The sequence below is a fragment of the Capra hircus genome, chromosome 20 (genome assembly GCF_001704415.2).
Source record: "Capra hircus breed San Clemente chromosome 20, ASM170441v1, whole genome shotgun sequence".
Classification (NCBI taxonomy): domain Eukaryota; kingdom Metazoa; phylum Chordata; class Mammalia; order Artiodactyla; family Bovidae; genus Capra; species Capra hircus.
This window is the reverse complement of record NC_030827.1, coordinates 31,540,272-31,559,435: the sequence shown is the minus strand read 5'-3', so window position 1 is coordinate 31,559,435 and position 19,164 is coordinate 31,540,272. Positions and strand designations below refer to the sequence as shown.

Below are 19,164 nucleotides of genomic sequence, written 5' to 3'. Positions count from 1 at the left end.
TAGTCTCTCCCATACCTCAGCATGTTATTTACTAAGAACACTCAGACTTCACATATGTCACTAGTTTTCCTTGACCTCCAGATTATCTTGTTCTGTCTCATAACACTCAGCAGTCAGCACCCAGGAAATTCATTGTTCAGTAATGTCTATTTACTCTATCATACTAAGATCAGGAAGGCAGAAACCACATATGCCTTGTTCACCACTGGAGTTCCTAGTCCCTTAAATAGTGCCTAGGCCTCTCTGGTGGCTCTAAACCCCGGTTCATTCCCTGGGTCGGGAAGATCCCCTGTAAAAGGAAATGGCAACCCACTCCAGTATTCTTGCCTGGAGAGAATTCCATGGAGCAGAGGAACCTGGTGGGCTACAGCCCGTGGGGTCACAAAGAGTTGGACATGACTGAGCAACCAACACTAAACAGTGCCTAAGACAACGTCAGCTCTTAATAAATGTCTGCCGAAATAATCATTACATTTACCCTTGAAAGTGTTAGTCTCTCAGCCGCATCTGACTCTTTGTGACCCCATGGACTGTAGCCCGCCAGACTCTTCTGTCCATGGGATTCTCCAGGCAAGAATACTGGAGTGGGTTGTCATTTCCTCTTCCAGGGGATCTTCCCAACCCCGAGATCTAATTTGTGTTTCCTGCATTGGCAGGAGGGTCCTTTACCGTCTGAGCCATCAGGGAAGCCCAGATCCCCGGTAGGTCAGCTGATAAAGAATCCCTCTGCAGTATAGCAGACCCCGGTTCGAATCCTGGATCAGGAAGATCCTCTGGAGAAGGGAAGGGCTACTCACTTTTCTGGCCTGGAGAATTCCGAAGAGTGGGACACGACTGAGCGACATTTACCCCTGCAGACAGCTATTTAAACCCTTCCCTAATGCTTAATCCTAACCTCTCTTTTGAGAGAAAAGAATGAGTAAATTTTGACTGTCTCATTCTCAAAAAAGTCTTTCCCCGCCCACCCCCCACCCCCACCCCCACCCCCCACCCCCACCCCCCACCCCCCCAGGAACGAATGAATGATCCAGTCACGTGGGGCTGACTATGGGTCACTGGCCTCTTTAAGCGCGGGACCTGGGGAGTGGTGAGCTGCAGTTAACAGCACCACGTGTAATAACCCGAGCAGCCACAGGACCTAATTCTACCAAACATACGCTGCCCGCCGTACACAGAGAGGGCGGGCACCCGGGAGGAAGATCCTAGGCGGCCGGAACGTGCTCGCGCCCGTGGCCGCCGCTGCCCGCGCCGCGGCCGACCGGGTGTCGGAGGGAGCGCACGTGCGCCGGCCGGACCCAAGCAGAGGGAGCGCCCGCACACTGGCGAGGAAATGGCTGGAGAGGCGCTGTTCAGCGGTAGGGAAAAGTGCGGGGCGAGTTTCGCCCCGAGAGGGGAGAGCAGAGAAGGAACGGCTTTCAGGACTGAGAGGAGAGAGGGAGGATCGTGAGCTAGGTAAGCCGGCCAGACTTAGGCCTTGGGAGGAAAGGGGACGGGGCGGGGCGTGGTGGGGGGGTGGGCAGCGGTATAAAACACACCCGGAACCGGTTGCGAGTTTATTCTGAGGTCCGGCTCGGAAGTGTTCACACCTGGAGTGTGGCGCGGGTGGGTAGAAGGTGGAGCCCCACCCTCGACAAAGCCAGGCTGTAAACCGGCCTAACCCCGCCTCAGCTGCACTCCCTCCTCCCTTCGCGAGCGGCCTAGGCTTCGCGAGCGCCAAATCCTCTCGGTTAGCTCCGCCCTGCCATTAGAGGAGGGCGGGCGGGGGCGTGGCCCTCCCGCTCTCTAGTCTGCGCTTAGGCGTCCGCGTCAGCCGGAGTCTGACGCCGTGACGCAGCACGTCGACGTAAGTGACGCGCAGGCCCGGGCCGCTCCTCCTTCCCTGAGTGAGTGCCGGCCCGGTCGGGGAGGGGGAGAAGAGGGAGGGAGGGGGAGGGAGAGGCGACCCGGGAGTCGTTGTGGGCCGCGGGCCGGACCGGGTCCCGGGAAGGCGGGAGCCAGGGACGGGCCGAGGGGCTTGGCGGGCCGTTGGCGGGCCGCGGCGGCTGTAGGGTCTCCTCCCCTGCCGGACTTGCGCGCCCCGGCGCTCGGAGCCTCCGGCGCTGTGCCCACCCCGCTCCAGCTCGCGTCTCCCGACTCCAATTAGGTCAGGCTCGGAGTCCCGCGGCCGCGGCTCCGGCCCCCAACGCGCGGCGGCCGCCCGGCTCGCCTTTCTTTCTTCCCTCGCCTTCCTCTCCTCTTGCCTCCCCCTCCCCCCTTCTTTCACGTTGCTGGGGTTTTGTTTTTTTTGTTGTTATTTTATGCTTTAGGGGTTTTGTTCCTCAGCCCGAGCTCATGGGTGTACATTATCATGCTCCTCTTTTGTAGAGCAACCGGACGGCCATGGAGGCCGAAGAGACGATGGAATGCCTTCAGGAGTTCCCTGAACATCATAAAATGATCCTGGACCGATTGAATGAACAGCGAGAGCAGGACCGGTTTACTGACATCACCCTGATTGTCGACGGTAAGCAGGGTGGTGGGCTGAGGAGCTAAGTTTGTGCCTTCAGATCTCTTCCCTTCCCCCACATGCCTTTTTTACCCACCTTCTGTAGACTACCTATCGAAAGTCTGTGGAGGGTGCGCTCTCGGACCCGGGGACACTTAACAGTATCTCTTAACAGAGACCATGCTGCAGAAGGCTGGTCACGCTTTCCACGTAATCATGGCATTTTAACTTCTTGCAGCCTTTTCAAGTGTTCTCATTGCACACTTCAGGGCAGGATGAGGGCGTGGGTTAGGGAGGATGTCTCTGAATGTTTGGTTAGTAGATTTCTGCTGCTAAGCTGCTTTGAGCAGTCACTCACGGGAGTCATTTGCGAAGTGTCGATTCTTTCTAGTTTCCCAAATGGTCTTGGAGGTAGAATGTGAGAGACTCCTTTGCAGCACTGGTACCCGCTTTGATAACCCCCAAAATAGAATGGGGTATTTACCAGTCTTGAGAGTTGTCATTACAGTGGAGACAAATACAGCTTAGGTGTCTTCTCTATTTAGTGAAAACTGACTTCTTAAGGCAAGCTAATCTTTGTTATAGGTCTGCTGTAAGTTGAGTTTCCTAATATTAGGCATCCTAAAGCGGTTTTCATAGCAAACACACCCAGCTTAGTGCTTATTCTGTGGCTTTTTTCTTCTCTTTTCCGATGATATATAACCTTTTGAGTTAAGTTTCTATTTAGAAGTTTCAACTGAATAGGATATGCTTTTGACTTAAAGTGGTACCTCCTAAAATGTTGTAAGATGTCCTTTATAAAACTGACTTAACCAGTAAGACCTCTGAAGTAAAGATCTGGCTTCATGTCTAATCGAGATTCAGATTTGTCAAGATAGCTGCCCAGAATATAGTTTTTAAAATTATATTAAGAAATATTTTAATTTAATTTTTAAACTTGTTTTATTATGCTTGATTTTTGTGAACATGATGATTGCGTTTTTTTTCCTCTAGGACACCATTTTAAGGCCCACAAGGCTGTTTTGGCTGCTTGCAGCAAGTTCTTCTATAAATTCTTTCAGGAGTTTACTCAGGAACCTTTGGTGGAGATAGAAGGTAAATGCTTGTTTTAAATACATTATTTAGCAAACATTATAATTTGATGAAGTTTTTTAGACAGTAATTTAGTAAAATACCGTGAGAAATAGGTACGAATGGTTCCTGTTAGGTGACTGGATAAATTGTCCTTTTGACACCTGAGAATTCTTACTTTTAGTAACGTGCTTGGTAAAATGATCTTCCAGGATAAACTTAGGTTAAATGGTATTTATTGGTCTCTTAAACGAGCCCTTTTCATTGCTAAAACCAGTGGTCACAGTCTTTTGAAAATGTGTTAAAAGTGAATTTCCATCTTATTAGTGGCCTTATGTTTTAGACTGATCAAGATGCTGCAGGCCTCTGTATTAGCGTGACATGCACAGTGTGAAGTGAGCTGCTATAATATGGAAAAGGCTAGGAAAGATGAACTAAAGTGACATTTAAAAGAAGTTCAAGTGGTTGTAGAAGGTCTAGAATGGAAGGGGTCATCCACTACATAATGTCCTAAAATAGAAATTTTTATTCTTGTTGTTTTTTTTGTAATAATAGTCCACCAAGTGCTAGGTATTATGCTGTGTTGTTTGTGTGCATTTTCTGAGTTTCACAGCTATCCTTTGAAGTAAGTTGTTTTATTTCCAATTTACGTATCAGGGAACAGGCTCTAAAACGTTACTTACCTAAGGTTGCCTACCTAGCAAGGGATTCAGTTTGTGCTGTTCCCATGCTTTTGTTTTCTGCTACTATGATACTTAGCTCTCTACCTCCAATCCAAAATTGTAGGAAATAAATCAGCTTTCTTACATAAATATGGGGTTCTTGAATTTTGGTTTTGTATCCCTTTCACTATGGATATATTCTCTGTTATGAATGGGTTGCCTAGAAACAGTATTCCCTTGGAAAAATTTGGTGCTTAGGGGAGTAAAGAAGACTTTAAGAGTTAAAAGATCCTCTTACTTTGATAATGCCAGCTTATCTAGAGTTCTGATATCCATAGATAGATTATCTTTTGATATCTGTGATGGAGAGAGCACAGGCATAACAGAAATCCTCAAAACATACTACAGTGAGACTCCAGGATCCTATATGTATTTCTTTCTATTACAAGGCAAAGTTACATCCAGATATTCCCCTGAGGTACGAGACCCAAGAAAGGTTACTTTACCTCAGTTGCATATTTGCTGCTTCATCTGAGAAGTGTGATTGTTAGTAAGCTTGTACTAATGATTAATTGAATTAACATGTGCAGAGTGCCTGGCATAGTGTTTGGTGCATTGCCAAAGTTGACTAAATTGGGGCTATTTATCAAATTTAATACCTGTTAATAGCATGCCAGATCCAGGAAATGAGAAATTGATTAAAAAGACAACCCTTAAGAGAGTTTCCAAATTTAATCATGGGTTGGTAACAGGTAGAAGAGTGCAAAAAAAAAAAATGTTGCAGGGAATTTTATTGCAGAATGGTGTAAGAAGGGAAGAAGAAGGATGAGTGGTTTAGTAGCTTAGAGAGAGGAAGAATTTCACAGAGGAGACAACTTCTGGGCAGAATCCTAAGTCAAAAAGTAAGTGGCCAGGGCTAGAATATGTGTTGCTGGTGGAGCGTGGAATACTGACCTACCGAAGAAGTAGGGTCTTTTCTCAAGAGTAATCACTTTGGAATTATTTCTTATATTTCTGATGTGCTATGTCCATTATAGGTACTTCTCTGATGGTTCAGATGGTAAAGAGTCTGCCTGCAACGCCAGAGACCTGGGTTTGATCTTTGGGTCAGGATCCATTATAGTACAGGACACACAATCTTCAGTATTTAAACTATAGAAAGTAAGAAGGAGACATGTAAAAACATTCTTTGTTTTTATTTGTCAGATCCAGGTTTAAAGAATCAGTTTGGCTCAGTGTCTTCTTAAGCCTTTAACTTTGAAATTGCTTTACTACTATCTGGCTAGGTCACCTGGCTGTAGAGAAAGCCCTGGGCATGCACTTAGAAAACCTGGGTTGTAGTCTTAGTTTTACTGTTTGTTAGTTGTGTAACACTGAACATCTTCCTTTTTTTCTCTTTTAATTTGCAAATATGTCAAGTAAATTTGGATGATGTCATGGGCATTTTGAATATTATATTTTAACACTCTGCAATCTGTTAGAATCTCTGGAAAATGCTTTGGTTTTTGTTACTGTTACTGATTTGATTGTGATTTGTTTTGTTTTGGCAGTCAACCTGATTAGGTTCAAACTGCCTTGTATGGGCTGCGAATCCAATTCCAATTTAGTTCTTAACACCTTTGTTCTGTTTAGGCCCCAGGTGTGCCCACCTGGGTGGTAGTCCACACACAGTCTAATTCTCAGAGCCTTTGCTGTGCTACCTCCCATTATTGTAGCTAGGCAGTATGCTCAAGACTGCATACACAGGCTTAAAGGACTTTTCACCAGCTCCCCCTCCTGATTTTCTCTATACTTTATCTCCCCAGAGCTCCCTTTCCTGGTCCTCTGGCTGGAAAACTGGGAATTTAGCCTCTCTGTGGTCTCCTACATTTTCTTTGATAGGATCCATTTCCTGGGTAAAATGGTGAGAGAGGAAAATAACAAGAATTCTCCGTCTCTTCAGATGATTGTCTCTTTCCTAGTTCTCAGCCAGAGGAACTTTGTCATAGAGTTTAGGTGCCTGCTTGGTGGCAGCTAGCCACAGTTATGCAGCATTCTAACTGGGGAATAGCTGAGAGAGGAATAAAAACCGGTTATTCTCCCCACCTCCACACATGCTCCATCTCCTTTCCTGGTTCTCTAGTTCTCTTGGAACTTTTTCTGTCAGCACCTACTACCCAGTTATGGGAGTTTTACTGTCCTCAGGCTGTGCTATGGAGGAGGAAAAATATAAAACAGGAAATTCACTGCTCTTCTTTGAGTTCTTTTTCTCTCCCCAGGCTCTTTGCTTCTATTTTTTCTTCAAAGTCCTTTTATATTTGTGTTAGATGTTCTGTCCAGGGTCTTTAGTTGTATCAATGGACAAGACAGGATGGAGTATGCTTTCTTCATCGTAGCTAAAACTGGAACTCCTATCTGTAAAATAGTGATAGTTCTTATATTTAGCAGCACATTAGAAGCACCAGAGGAGCTTTTGCAGGTACTAATAGCCAGGGTTTTTCTCCAGATCAGTTCACTCTTTGAGGGCTGAAGTCCAAGCATCTGTCTTTCAAAGTTCTCTAGGTCCTTGTCATTCAGGGTGTGGTCTGAGGATACATGGCATCGTGTGAGAGCTGTAAACTCTCAGGCTCTACCCTAGTTCTACTGAATCAGAACAGAATCCTCAGATGACTCCTTTGAACAGCAGAGTTAGGGCAGCACTGCCCTAGGATAAGTCCAGTATGCAGCTAGTGTCGAGAACCACTGCCTTAGGGTTTTGTAAAAGCAAGCCTAATATAAAGTGAAGTGAAGTGAAATAGCTCAGTCGTGTCCTACTCTTTGTGACCCGTGGACTGTAGCCCACCAAGCTCCTCCATCCATGGGATTCTCCAGGCAAGAATACTGGAGTGGGTTGCCATTTCCTTCTCCAGGGGATCTTCCCGAACCAGGGATCGAACCCAGGTCTCCCACATTGCAGGCAGACGCTTTAACCTCTGTACCACCAGGGAAGCCCAGCCTATATAAAGGGAATTTAAATTGTAAAAGGGAATTTAAATTGTAATATGTTCTATGAGTATGAACTGTCATAGATGCAAGTTGAGCCAGCTCTTTCTCTGCTTTTTCTGTCTTTGGTGAAGTGGGTTATCTTTGATTAGGACTACAGGTTCACCTTTGACTTAAAATTGTTGTTTCAACTGAGAAGCATCCCAGCTAAGCTTTGTGACTTAGATTCATACAATATTACATCTTCAACAGTCATTGATTTCCTTGTTTGGAACACAACAGCCTTCTCCTAAACCGAGCTTCCAATTTTCCAAATCCATTCTTTACTTCCCCTGAAACCACAGATCCATAAGCACCTAGTTTCTCTCAAACAGCAACTCTGTCCAAAATTTTAGCTCCTAATATCAACAATGAAACGCTCAAGGACATGTTCATTCATCCTATTTGAGTAGGAGTTTTTCACTGGTTGGGGAATTCTATAAGACTAAAGAAATTCCAGAATGCCCTCCACCCCTCGGAAAAATGACCCAGGTTAAGGTGTTTGTATTAACATTTTCCTGAGATACCTTGTTTAAAAAAATTGTCTTCTCTTGCACACTTTTATTATGAAAGGAGTAAGGAATTGAAAAAATGGGCTGAAATTTGAAAGTTAGCCTATTAGTCCTGATAGAGTATAAAATATTTTTGCAGGGCTGTGCATTACCTACCAACCCTTCACTTACCTGGGCAGGTGTCCGGTGTTGTAAGTTTGGCTCCTGTTAACTAATTAGTCAGGTCCGTGGTTTATTCCTAGGACCAGTGTTGAACTGGCCATGTAAGAAGCACCTTGGTGCTTATAAAAAACAGTTCACTACCCCAGTTGATTCTGGAGATGAGGAACCCATGCTTAAGTCACAGGTGACTCTGATTAACCAAGATTGGGAGCTAAATCCACAAATCCTTGAAGGTCCAATGTTTCTTGAAATTACTAACTTTTAGAATTTCCCAAGGTAATCCACTATGTGTATGCCGCAGTACTCCCAGTGGGGCCTGGGGTAGTATCCTATAACCAAATAATAATAATCCAATGTATTATTAATAAGCAACATAGCTTATTAAAATTTATTGTAAGTTGGATAAAGATTATAAATAGCCTCATGTTAGTTCAGATCAAATTTTGCTGCCACATTTATTGGAAACTTGATTTTAAGAGATGTGGGGGACTTTGTAAGTATGAGTAAGAGATTGCAGTCCTGTAGTGAGTGAGACCATGGATATTCAGATTCTTCCAAGCAGGAATATTCCTTAGCATCATCCTGTTCAATCTTTCTCATGGATTTCGGAGCCAGACCATCTGGATTTGATTCTAGTTTTATCACTTAATAGCTGTGTGACTTTGGCGAGTTACTTAGCTTTTCTGTGCCTCAGTTTCTTTAAAATGGAGATTATAATAGTACTTCATAGGGTTGTTATAAAGATTAAGTCAGTTGATAATTTGTGAAGTATTTAGAGGCCTGCCTGATATATATAGTATATATATGTATATAGTGTGTGTATTTAACTAAAAACCAAAATTTCATTCTACTTCAGGAAACATATACACGTTTATAGGAAAAATTTTTGATTCACTTTTAAGTATTTGGTCAAAACATCTTTAAAAAAAAGGAAGCAAAATCGAGTTGTCTGTTCTTCAGGCTGTTCTTGAATAACATGGTCAAAAGACAGCCAGGAGAGGGGCTTCCTGGGTGGTCTAGTCCCTAGCATTCTGTGCTCCCAATGCAGGGAGCCCAGGTTCAACCTCTGGCTCAGGAACTAGATCCCACATACTGCAATTAAGAGCTTGCGTTCATAATGAAGATTGAAGATATTGTGTGCCACAATTAAATATTAAAAAAAAAAAAAAGACAAACTAGGAGACCCAAGTAAAATTAACCTTCAGTGAATCCAGTTATTTTTAGTTGCTTATTTGGTAGCATGTATGTAACTTGGTGAAGTTACATTGTATTCTATAGTGCTTTTCAGTATTCATATTGTTGTCAGGCAATTTGAAGATGAGTTTTCTCTCAGAGGTTCTGACTTGTCCCACATTGCACAAGTCATGGAGAGCCTAGACTAAAACTTGAAAGTTCTGACTTCCTGAGTGATATTTTTCCTTACACAGATAGAGGATGGTAGATATTCCACCAGCTTTCTTACTGTTATCTGGAAGGCTACATTCAGGTGTATAAATTGCATTGAAAGGACATAAAAATATGTTTATATTTTTTTGGCTGCACCAAGTGGCTTTTGGGATCGTAGTTCCTAGACCAGAGATCTAACAACACATGCCCTTGGCAGTGAAATCTTGGGAGTCTTAACCATTGGACTGCTGGAGGACATTCTTGTTTTGTAATTGTGCATATTGTGTGCAGTTTGGTCTTAAGGCATTTCTTAGCATAAAAAAGCCTGTAAAGAGGTTTCTTTTTGTTCCTGTCAGCAGCTTTTCATACCTTGCATTAGCAGACTGAAACAATATTACGCAGCATTGAAGAGCTCAGGGGAGTACAGTATCATTTGGGGCCAAAATCTAAACACAGAGCTTGTAAAGAAAGCTTGGAATTATGGAAGCTTAATTCTAAAAACGGCTTTAGCCTTTATTTATGCCAAATTTGTGTGCTTTCATTTTAGGAAGCTTTGTGTTAGATACTGTGAGGTGAATTTAGAAATTCTCAAGTAACTTGCAGTCAACAGTTGTCTATGAATTTTAACTCTCAGACTAGGTTCAGAGTTCAGCCTGAGGGAAGTATTAAAGAAGGTTCATTAAAGACGTGGCATTAAAATTGGGCCCTCAAGGGTCATAGAATTTGTCCAGAAATAAAGTGATTAAGCATTCAGGAAAGGAGGGTGTTAAAGGCAAGGAAGTGCTTAGAAAGTGAAGGGTTTGTTTGAGAATCAATATATAATGTCTGTTTGATGCATTTTAAAATTTGGAAGGGAAAAGTAGTGGTAAGTAGAAAAATAATGTAAAGGACCTTGAAATAAAGGCCGAATGGTACTGAACTTTATTTGCTAAGCTGTGGAAAGCTATTGATGATTTTGGAGCTGAGTTGACACAGAGCTCCCTGGCAAGAGGGGAACTTCTGATGTAACAGTTAGCCCATTTGTGTATTTAAGTGATAGATTTACTCTTCTGTAAGAGTCTTAGGAAATCTTTGGGAAAGATCTTAAAGTAGTTTGCTAGTTAGTTAGTGTTGAAGTTGGCTACAATATTGTGCTGTAAATAAGAATTCTACCCAGAAGTCGTCTTCTAAAATGACAAATGCTAATCAGTTTTCAAACACTGGGCTTCTTTTTATTCCCATTACTAAGTGCTGTAAGATTTGAATCAATGTGAATACATGTTAATGCACATCCTTTTTACAGGTGTTAGTAAAATGGCCTTTCGTCATTTGATTGAGTTCACATATACAGCAAAGTTAATGATACAAGGAGAAGAAGAAGCCAATGATGTATGGAAAGCAGCAGAATTTCTACAGATGCTAGAAGCTATCAAAGCCCTTGAAGTCAGGTAATTATTTCCTTAATGAGGCGCAGATAGTTACTTTCAGTCATGTTCACCCTGACTTAGTCAAGAATTTATCATATGTGTCATGTCATAAACAACTGATAATTTGAAATCAGGAATATATTTAAGGATCTGTATAGTTCTTGGAAAAGGAAATGCAACCCACTCCAGTATTCTTGCCTGAGGAATACTATGAACAGAGAAGCCTGGCAGGCTACAGTCCATAGGGTTGCAAAGAGTCTTATATGACTAAAGCGATTTAGCACACTTAGTTTTACTGGTTACTGATTGTTCTTTCCCTCACAGTTGATTTCTTGTCCTTACAGTAAAAACTGTCCTAATATTAACAAAGGCAGCATCTTTTATTTCTAATTAAATAAGGCATGCTCATGCTCAGTCGTGTTCGACTCCTTGTGACCCCATGGACCTTAGCTCACCAGACTTCTTTGTCCATGGAATTTTTCAGGCAAGAATATGGAGTGGGTTGCCATTTCCTCCACCAAGGGATCTTCCTGACCCAGGAATTGAACCCATGTCTCTTGCATCTCCTGCATTGGCAGGCAGATTCTTTACCACTGCACCACCTGGAAAGCCCCAATAAAATAAGGAGGGCTAGGCAATTTTTAAGTTCTCTGGGTTCCTATACACTGTTCTGTGGAGTCAAGTTGTTAATTATTTGTATCAAGACTTAGTCTATAAAATGCTTGGCTTACAAAGATTAACATGGTATTGTTTAAAAATAAGTGAGAAAGTTGGTGAAGATACAAGAAATAGGCCAGGTGAGGTGATAATCAGTGACATTAGAAATACGGTGGCAAAAATACATGCCATTTGAGTCTGTACTTGCCAGATAGGCTAAGTGTAGCTCTGAGTTCTGAAGCATCTAGTATAAAAGAGGGCTTCCCTGGTGGCTCAGCTGGTAAAGAATCTGCCTGCAATGTGGGAGACCTGGGTTCAATCCCTGAGTTGGGAAGATTCCCCTGGAGAAGGGAATGGCTACTCACTTCCAGTATTTTGGCCTGAAGAATTCCATGGACTTGATAGTCCATGGGGTCTCAGAGTTGGACATGACTGAATCTCAGTTACATTATTTATGGTTATAGGATGAGAACAAATCAATTGCTTAGGAGCCATTCTTGGTATTAAAACACACAATTTCTCTTAGGAAATTATTAGGAAGACATTAAGTGGTATCATGAATAAATACTTCAACATCTTACATAATGAATAGTGGCACTGTAATGAGTGAGTAAGAACAAGAGCTCTGGAGACAGGCTGCCTCGAAAATATGCCAGCTCTGCCACTGTGTGGCCTTAATGAAATTACTCCACCTCCTGTCAGCTGTGCAGTTTCCTTATCTGTCGAGTGGGGATAATAAAGGACCTTTCTACATAGGATTATTTGTGAGGGTTGAATGAATGAATGTAAAGTGCTTAGCCTGGAGTCTGGCATGTAGTATTGGTGGTAGCTCCTGGCTCTGTTTCCTAGGACCCTCGATATAGGTCATTGGTAAAACATGAAGGTGAAGTTTGGTAAAAATCAGTTTCACATGGGACAAAATGATTTAGTCTGACTCCCTGATGTGGTTCAGTTAGATATAATTTAGAATAATTTAGAAATAATTGAACTGTAGTTATCCAAAAATACTTTTTTTCCTAATAAGCTTTTAATTAGTTTGGTGACAGAGTTCAAGATTAGACTTTCTGATAGGAGCTTGGTGTGTATATATTCTCTGGTGACTAGCATCTGGCACATGGTTTGTGTGCAGTAAACATTTATGAATGATTAAAACCAGGCCAGCATTCTTCTGCAGAGAGAGCTGAGATCTGGATGCAAAAATAAAGGTGTGTTGTAGGTATGTACCTGATTAGATCATACTGTGTTAAAGTGGAGGTAGGTTTGGCAGCATCAGATTTTTGGTTAAATCCTGTTTGAAAGCTCTCTGAAAACAAGTTCTGTGTGGTCCCTTTGCTGCTTGGGGTAGTGAGTAGCATCTCACTATAGGGAAAGTCCTGAGTAGCAGAACATCAGAACATATTCTCTGACAATGGACAAGGTTGGATTTGGGAGGCATTTAACTTAGTTTATGTGTCTAGTTAAAGGGTAAGAACAGCTGGGTACAGCCATTCAGAACCTTTTAGAAGATTTATTATAAGACTGAGGTCCTTACAGTAATTATAGCCATCAGCGCTTGCCAAGATAAATATGTTGGCATGTTGAATTGTTGATGAACCAGTTATACATGCAGTATAGTCTGAAGAGTTCTTCAGGAAGATAGCAGTATTACATATTGGCTGTTTTTAATAGGTTATGTGTATGTCAATATTATACAATTTAGGAATAAAATTGCATAATTTAGTTGTGTTAAGTCAACCGGTGAAGGCAACTCTATGTTGAGAAGTTTATTGTATAACTATTGCTTATTGTATATCTTATTGCAGATAGAGAAGGTGAATAAATGCTCTTCTAGCATTTGCAGTATGCATGTATTTTTGAAATAAATGGTAAACTTTTTGAATGGCACTGGAGAAGATTCTCAGATCTTATTTTGCTGAAATTGCATCATTGTTTTTATTTAAAACTGTATGAGAAGGTTCCTGTTACTTGTTAGGAAACAGCAGTTGCCTTATAGATGTTTTCTTTCTCAGCTGTTTGAAATATAATTCACATAATACAGGTCAGTTATTTTAATGTAAAGTTTGAAGTTTGTTAATTGTACACCACCACAAACATTCCCATCTCCCTATGTTTTCTTATGACTTTGCAATCAGCCCTGATCCCCAGCCCCAGGCAACCAGTGATCTTGATTTTTATCACTGTGGCTTTATCTTATTTAGAATGTGGTAGAAATGGCTTCCTCTATTGTGTAGTCTTTCATGCTTGACTTTTTTCACTTGCTTTAGAGGTTTGTCCATGTTGTCGTGCATTCCTTTTTATTGCTGACTGTTACTCCATTGTATGAATATACCATCTGGGTTTTCCTGGTAGCTCACATGGTAAAGAATCTTCCTGCAGTGCAGGAGACCTGGGTTTGATCCCTGGGTTGGGAAGATCCCTGGAGAAGGGAGTGGCAACCTCCAACCAGTGTTCTCGCCTGGAGAATTCCATGTACATAGGAGCCTGGCCAGCTACAGTCCATGGGGTTGCAAAGAGTCAGCCGTGACTAAGCGACTAACATACACCATCTGTTGATAGACATTTAGATTTTATTTTCATTTTTTGGCTGTTACAAATGAAATGGCTATGAATATTTGTAGGTCTTTGTATATATGGTTTCATTTCTCTCAGTAAATACCTAGAAGTGGAATAGCTGGGTTGTATGGTGGATGTGTTTAGTTTAGTTTTTTTTAAGAAACTGCCAAACTGTTTTCCAAAGTGATGAGCCATTTTACATTCCAGCTTGTAGTGTATAAGAGTTCCAACTGCTCCACAGCCTTCCTAATACTTGATAACGATCAGACTTTTATTTTAGCCAAGTTGGTAAGTATATAGTGGTTTTAATTTGCGTTTCCCTAATGACTAATGATGTTGAGCCTTTTTTCATGTGCTCTTTTGCCATCTGTTTATCTTCTTTGGGATATCTTTTGCCCATTTTTAAAGTTGGGATATTGTCAAGAACTGTGACAGGTGTGTGATTTTACCCTATTTGCAAGCTAATAAGTTGGCATGCCATCTATAAGTATGGATGCTGGCAGAAGACATGAAACTCATGAGTCAGAAAGGACTTTATTTCTTACAGCATACAGAACAGCCTGAAGTTCATGTTCATATCAATTTTTCTTGCCTCCATACCCCGAGTCACTTGTGGAATAATGCAGTCACCTTGGTGTGTACTGTGCTCTCAGTGATTTACATCACAGTTGAGAAACTTTGGGCTTTAGGAAACCCAGATCTTTTATAACGAGTTGCAAGCAAACCTGCCCAGGTTTTTCCCCAGAGGGGCCATTATCTTTATTATTCTGGACAATAAATAATTGTCCTCCATTCTGGAGGTAGAAAGGTTCTATTTTGTAAGGTAATTTGCTATATAGACAACTTGGAAGACAGAACAAGACTGGCCTTATGTTTGTGTATAAGATATGCAGAAATCTGAGGGCTCCATGGAGAATTTTCTTCCACAATTTGGTTTTTCTGCACTCAGCTTCTGGTGAATTTTCTCATGAGTATGCTGCTGCATAGCCACTTGGATTAATCTGACCAATAGGGGACTTGGACCAAATCCATTCAGATTTTCTCACACTGGATTTAATTAAGACAGCTGTTTCAGCAGAACTCCAAGTAGCAGGATATGGCCACCCTGTAGTGCTAAGCTTAACTGTGCACCCACTCCTCTAAGGTCCTGCACTAAGCCAACTGAGTAAATCCCTAGAAAGCCAGGTGGCTTTCTCCTTTAGTTTCTGTATTGGCTTTTCCACTTAGCTGTAAGCATTAATCTGAGTATAGCAAGATGTTTTAGCAATTGCACAGTCTCATTATTGGTCCACAGGGAGGACATCTGGGGCAAGTATAGCCTCCGTAATAACCTTGGCTAGTGATTTGAGGCCAAAATGAATACCTTCCAGAGCCCAAGTGGTATCATTGATCACATTGTGTTGAGTCAGGCACAAATTTTGTACCACCTTTTTATTTGAGTAGCCTCCTCATTTTGGAGAGATATATGGTCATCTGAGAACTAAATTGAAATGCCAGTGGTGTTTCCCTAAACATTGGATGGTGTCTTCTTCCCACTGAGAGTTGCAAGACATTTATAGGGAGGGAAGGAAGTTAGTACCTGACTTCATACAAGAAGTACAGTCCTTGGAACACATACATGCTTTTGGAATAAAGTGGTGTTTATGATTTTTTTTGTGCCCCCAAAGTGGGATGACCTTCTTCAGTTTGCTCACAGGTTGATGTTGTCACCAGCATGGCCTTTCCTTTTCCCAGCTCAGCTTCAATGATTGTGTCTAGGCTTTGTTTTTGGAGAGAATGTCTAAGGGCAGCCAGTTTAATCCGTTCTGTTTATCATGAGCACCTGAATGCCAGCTGAGTGGCAGTCAGGTGCCTCATGAACTGAGCCTCAGCTTTGGTATTGGCAGTGGGCAAACATCTGGTGTTTTTGCATGGGACATATAAGTCTTGGCCATCCCCTGCTCTTTGCAAAGTCCTTCCTGATAAAGTTGAGGTGGTGATTGAGTTGTCAGAATCCTCGGTGTGAGATGACAGATTGAGGAGTTGCAAGTTGCAGCACTTGAGGAAACCTGAACCAGAGCCTTTTCCCACCTGAGGAAGACTCAGAGCAGTCCTGAAGGACAGAGATCTCGAATGTCCCTTCCTCCCCTGTACCTCCTGGAGTCTACAAGGTTTTCTCTCCAGGTTCCAGGGTGGTGGTTCTCCCTCTACCCCCACAAAACCAGTGTGTGCCATTCTAGTAGCTGTAACTTAACCCCATTTCCAGTTCTCTCCTTCTCTTACCCAGACTTTTCATCTGGAATGGTCAGGGACAAGGACATTTTATAAAACTTAAGATAGCTATTATGTCTTCTACCTTGGTCATGAGGACCAATCTAAGAACACTTGGCAAGCAGTATATTCAACCAAGTAGTCATTGTGCTTAGGATCCAAGATGATGTCCATTCCATAAGAGAATCCAGATAGCTGAGCTGGAACTAAGTTTAAATCTGCTAGGCCCACTTTTGACCAGGCTGGCCCCAGGTTGCCATTAGGCAGAAGGAAGAAGATCATGTCTAAGAATGGTCACAGCAGACCCTGCATTTCCACTGAGGTTTATGTAACTTACCACTCCATTTGCCTTGATCGTTTACCCAGGAGGCAGCCAAAAACAGATGGTTCTGGGGATAGTGGGATTTGATGACTAAACTGCCTTACTGGATTTTTGGGCGAGGCAGAAGTGAGGGAAGTGGAGTCAGAAAGTCTTTTGAGTCAGTGTTTGAGAAAGTTGCTGCATTTCTCTACAACACCAGTATCTGGATGGTAGAAAACTTGAAAGGTTTAACAATACCTTGACTAACAGCCGATTGAGTAGCATTTGGTGCATCAGTATCAGACTGCACGTGGTCCAGAAAGCTAAACATATGACACAGCTTAGTTTCAAGAGCCCTATGGTGTGGCCAGAACCAGCTGCTCAGACCTGAACAGCAACAGCATACCCTGAAAAAGTGTCAGTAGTTGAAAGGCATATAGCCCTGAGATGGGTCAAAAGGTCTAGTGTAGTCAGTCTGCCAGGAACAGCTGGAGACAATGCCCTGTATGATTTGGCCTCATTCACCATAAGACAGGCCAACTGCTGGCCAGTGTCACAAGTCTGACATGCTGGAGTAACGTCTCCCTCAGAAGCATAAGGCCCTTGACTTTCTACTCAGTCTCTGATGGTGGGTGTGTCCCCATGTTCAGAATAACGTGGGACTTAGGCGACGGAGATGGAAGTCTGGGCAGTGTAGGTTGATAGGCAACTTGATTCCAGTTGGTATCATTAGAAAACAGGCCTTTACCATGAGTATCTAAACTACTTACTCAGATGGTTGGATCAACAGCTCTTTGTCTCCATAGTTTTGACCCTCAAGGTGGGTGTCTTTAATCTGCCAAGATTTCCAGGTCTCCCAGACAGCTTGGCCATTTGCAATAGTCCAGGAGTCAGTAAAAATATCTCAAGGTTCATTGTGGAGAGTGTCATCCAGAGTGACGAATACAGCCTTGAGTTCTGCCTTCTGAGTTAAGCAACAACTTTTGGTTTTGCAGAGTTGGTACTGAGCATCTGGCCACCCAGTGAATACCATCAGCCTTCAGCTTAGCTAGGCTACCAGTGAATGAAAAACCCCATTGATCTAGTGGCTTTCTTTGGGCAGCAGGGGTGCTACCACTTTTTCATGTAAAGCCAAGAGTTCAACTGCTTTCTTGAATGTAACTATTTCTTTGTGACCAGTGAGACTTGTTTGGGCACCTTTTACCTTGATAGTTATTAAGTTTTAGTTAACACTCCCAAATAGCAATATCAGGCTGGAGAGCCTCAAAGCTTCCATGGATCAGGCATCACTTTTAACAAGAATCAAATAGTACCTAACCCTTTCTTGTCAAAGTGAGTGCACCTCATAGCCATGTCAAGGAATTGGCAAGTCCAAAATCCAAGGACTGACTCTGGGGAGACAGCCTGCCATTAGCAGAAGCTATAATCTGCAAAAAGTGTCAGTCTCAGAGACTTAGAGCTCAGAGAGGTCATTAGACTAGGGGGGTCCCTGAAGGTAGGGAATGTGCCACAGTTAGATGGAAACTTCAAGTGCAGCCTGTTGGTTGGAGCCCACTTAAAAGGTGCTGCTTTGCAGATTGACTGATGTACAGAAAAAAGTACTGATAGAGTACCCAGGTGAGGCACATCCTTTCCTTAGTACCTAAAAATCCAGTGAGATACTGGGCCTCATGTTTGGAGGGAGGTGGGAGGAGGTGGAGAAGCTGCTGTTGTTTTTAACTGCTGGAGGGAATTGAATGTTGTCAATCTGCCTATCTAGTCCCAAGAAATTTTACTTGGTGAGCAGTCCTCTGAATTTTGTTGGGATTTATCAGCAGTCTCTGGACTTCCCTGGTGGGTCAGATGGTAAAGAGTCTGCCTGCAATGCAGGAGACCCAGGTTCAATCCCTGGGTTGGGAGGATCCCCTGGAGAAGGAAGTGGCAACCTACTCCAGTATTCTTGAATGGAGAATCCTATGGACAGAGGAGCCTGGTGGTCTGCAGTCCTTGGGGTCACAAAGAGTTGGACACAACTGAGCGAGTTTCACTTAATCACTTAGCAGCAGTCTCTGCTGGTAGAAGTGTCATGACACTATAGTCAGGACTTTTCAGACTGAGACTTCGGGCTTGCCAGTCAATAGGATATCAGCAATATATACATCAAGAGATAGAGACGCTTGTGCTAAATCCTGACCCAGCTACTGGTGGCTAATGTTAGGGGAGTTTCTTCCATTGTCTCTTCTCTACATGTGGCTTTTCTCGATTGAGATGGTCCGTCACTGGTACTTACAGGAAAGTAGTTAATGCCCATGCCATACCAATCCTGCTGTGCATTCAGATGTCAAAACAATGACAGTATATATTGTGTTGGCCACAATGTTTATTTGAGTTTTTCTGTAACATCAGCTCCACCCAAAGGACAGCCTCCCTTTCCTTCTGTGACCTTGCCCAAACCCCAGCATTTGAATGCAAGCACCTCCTCTCTGAGGATGAGAGATGAGATGGTGAGTTGGACATCTGTGGACTATAACAGAGCTGTGGCAATTTGTGTCTTTACCATCCTTGAGTTTTCCTCAGCATGCTTGGATGTGTATAGTGTCTTCACTATTTGCCTTTGAGAGCAGGGAAACTTTGGCTTCAACTGTAATTCTCCTTCTCCAAGCAGGTTAAGTCAAGTTAGGGGCAAAGGGAAAAGGTAGAAGGGGAAGTGCTGTGGAGAGAGAAAGTGACTGTGCCAGTG

At 42.8% G+C, this 19,164-nt stretch overlaps 1 protein-coding gene across 6 annotated transcripts in view; it reads left to right on the top strand.

Annotated features, from left to right (window-relative positions):
- Nucleotides 1,083-19,164, top strand: part of ZNF131 (zinc finger protein 131) — a 27,817-nt gene continuing 9,735 nt past the window's right edge. Inside the window, exons 1-4 of one of the 6 annotated variants that reach the window (XM_018065708.1) lie at nt 1,083-1,452; nt 2,365-2,503; nt 3,479-3,580; nt 10,561-10,705. In XM_018065708.1, coding sequence (XP_017921197.1) covers nt 2,380-2,503; nt 3,479-3,580; nt 10,561-10,705 — 371 coding nt within the window. In that variant the 5' untranslated portion in view covers nt 1,083-1,452; nt 2,365-2,379. Of the gene's footprint in view, nt 1,453-1,583; nt 1,603-1,808; nt 1,884-1,904; nt 2,144-2,364; nt 2,504-3,478; nt 3,581-10,560; nt 10,706-19,164 lie in introns of those variants that run through there. The other 5 variants (XM_018065713.1, XM_018065715.1, XM_018065710.1 and 2 more) reach the window with 5 other exon arrangements.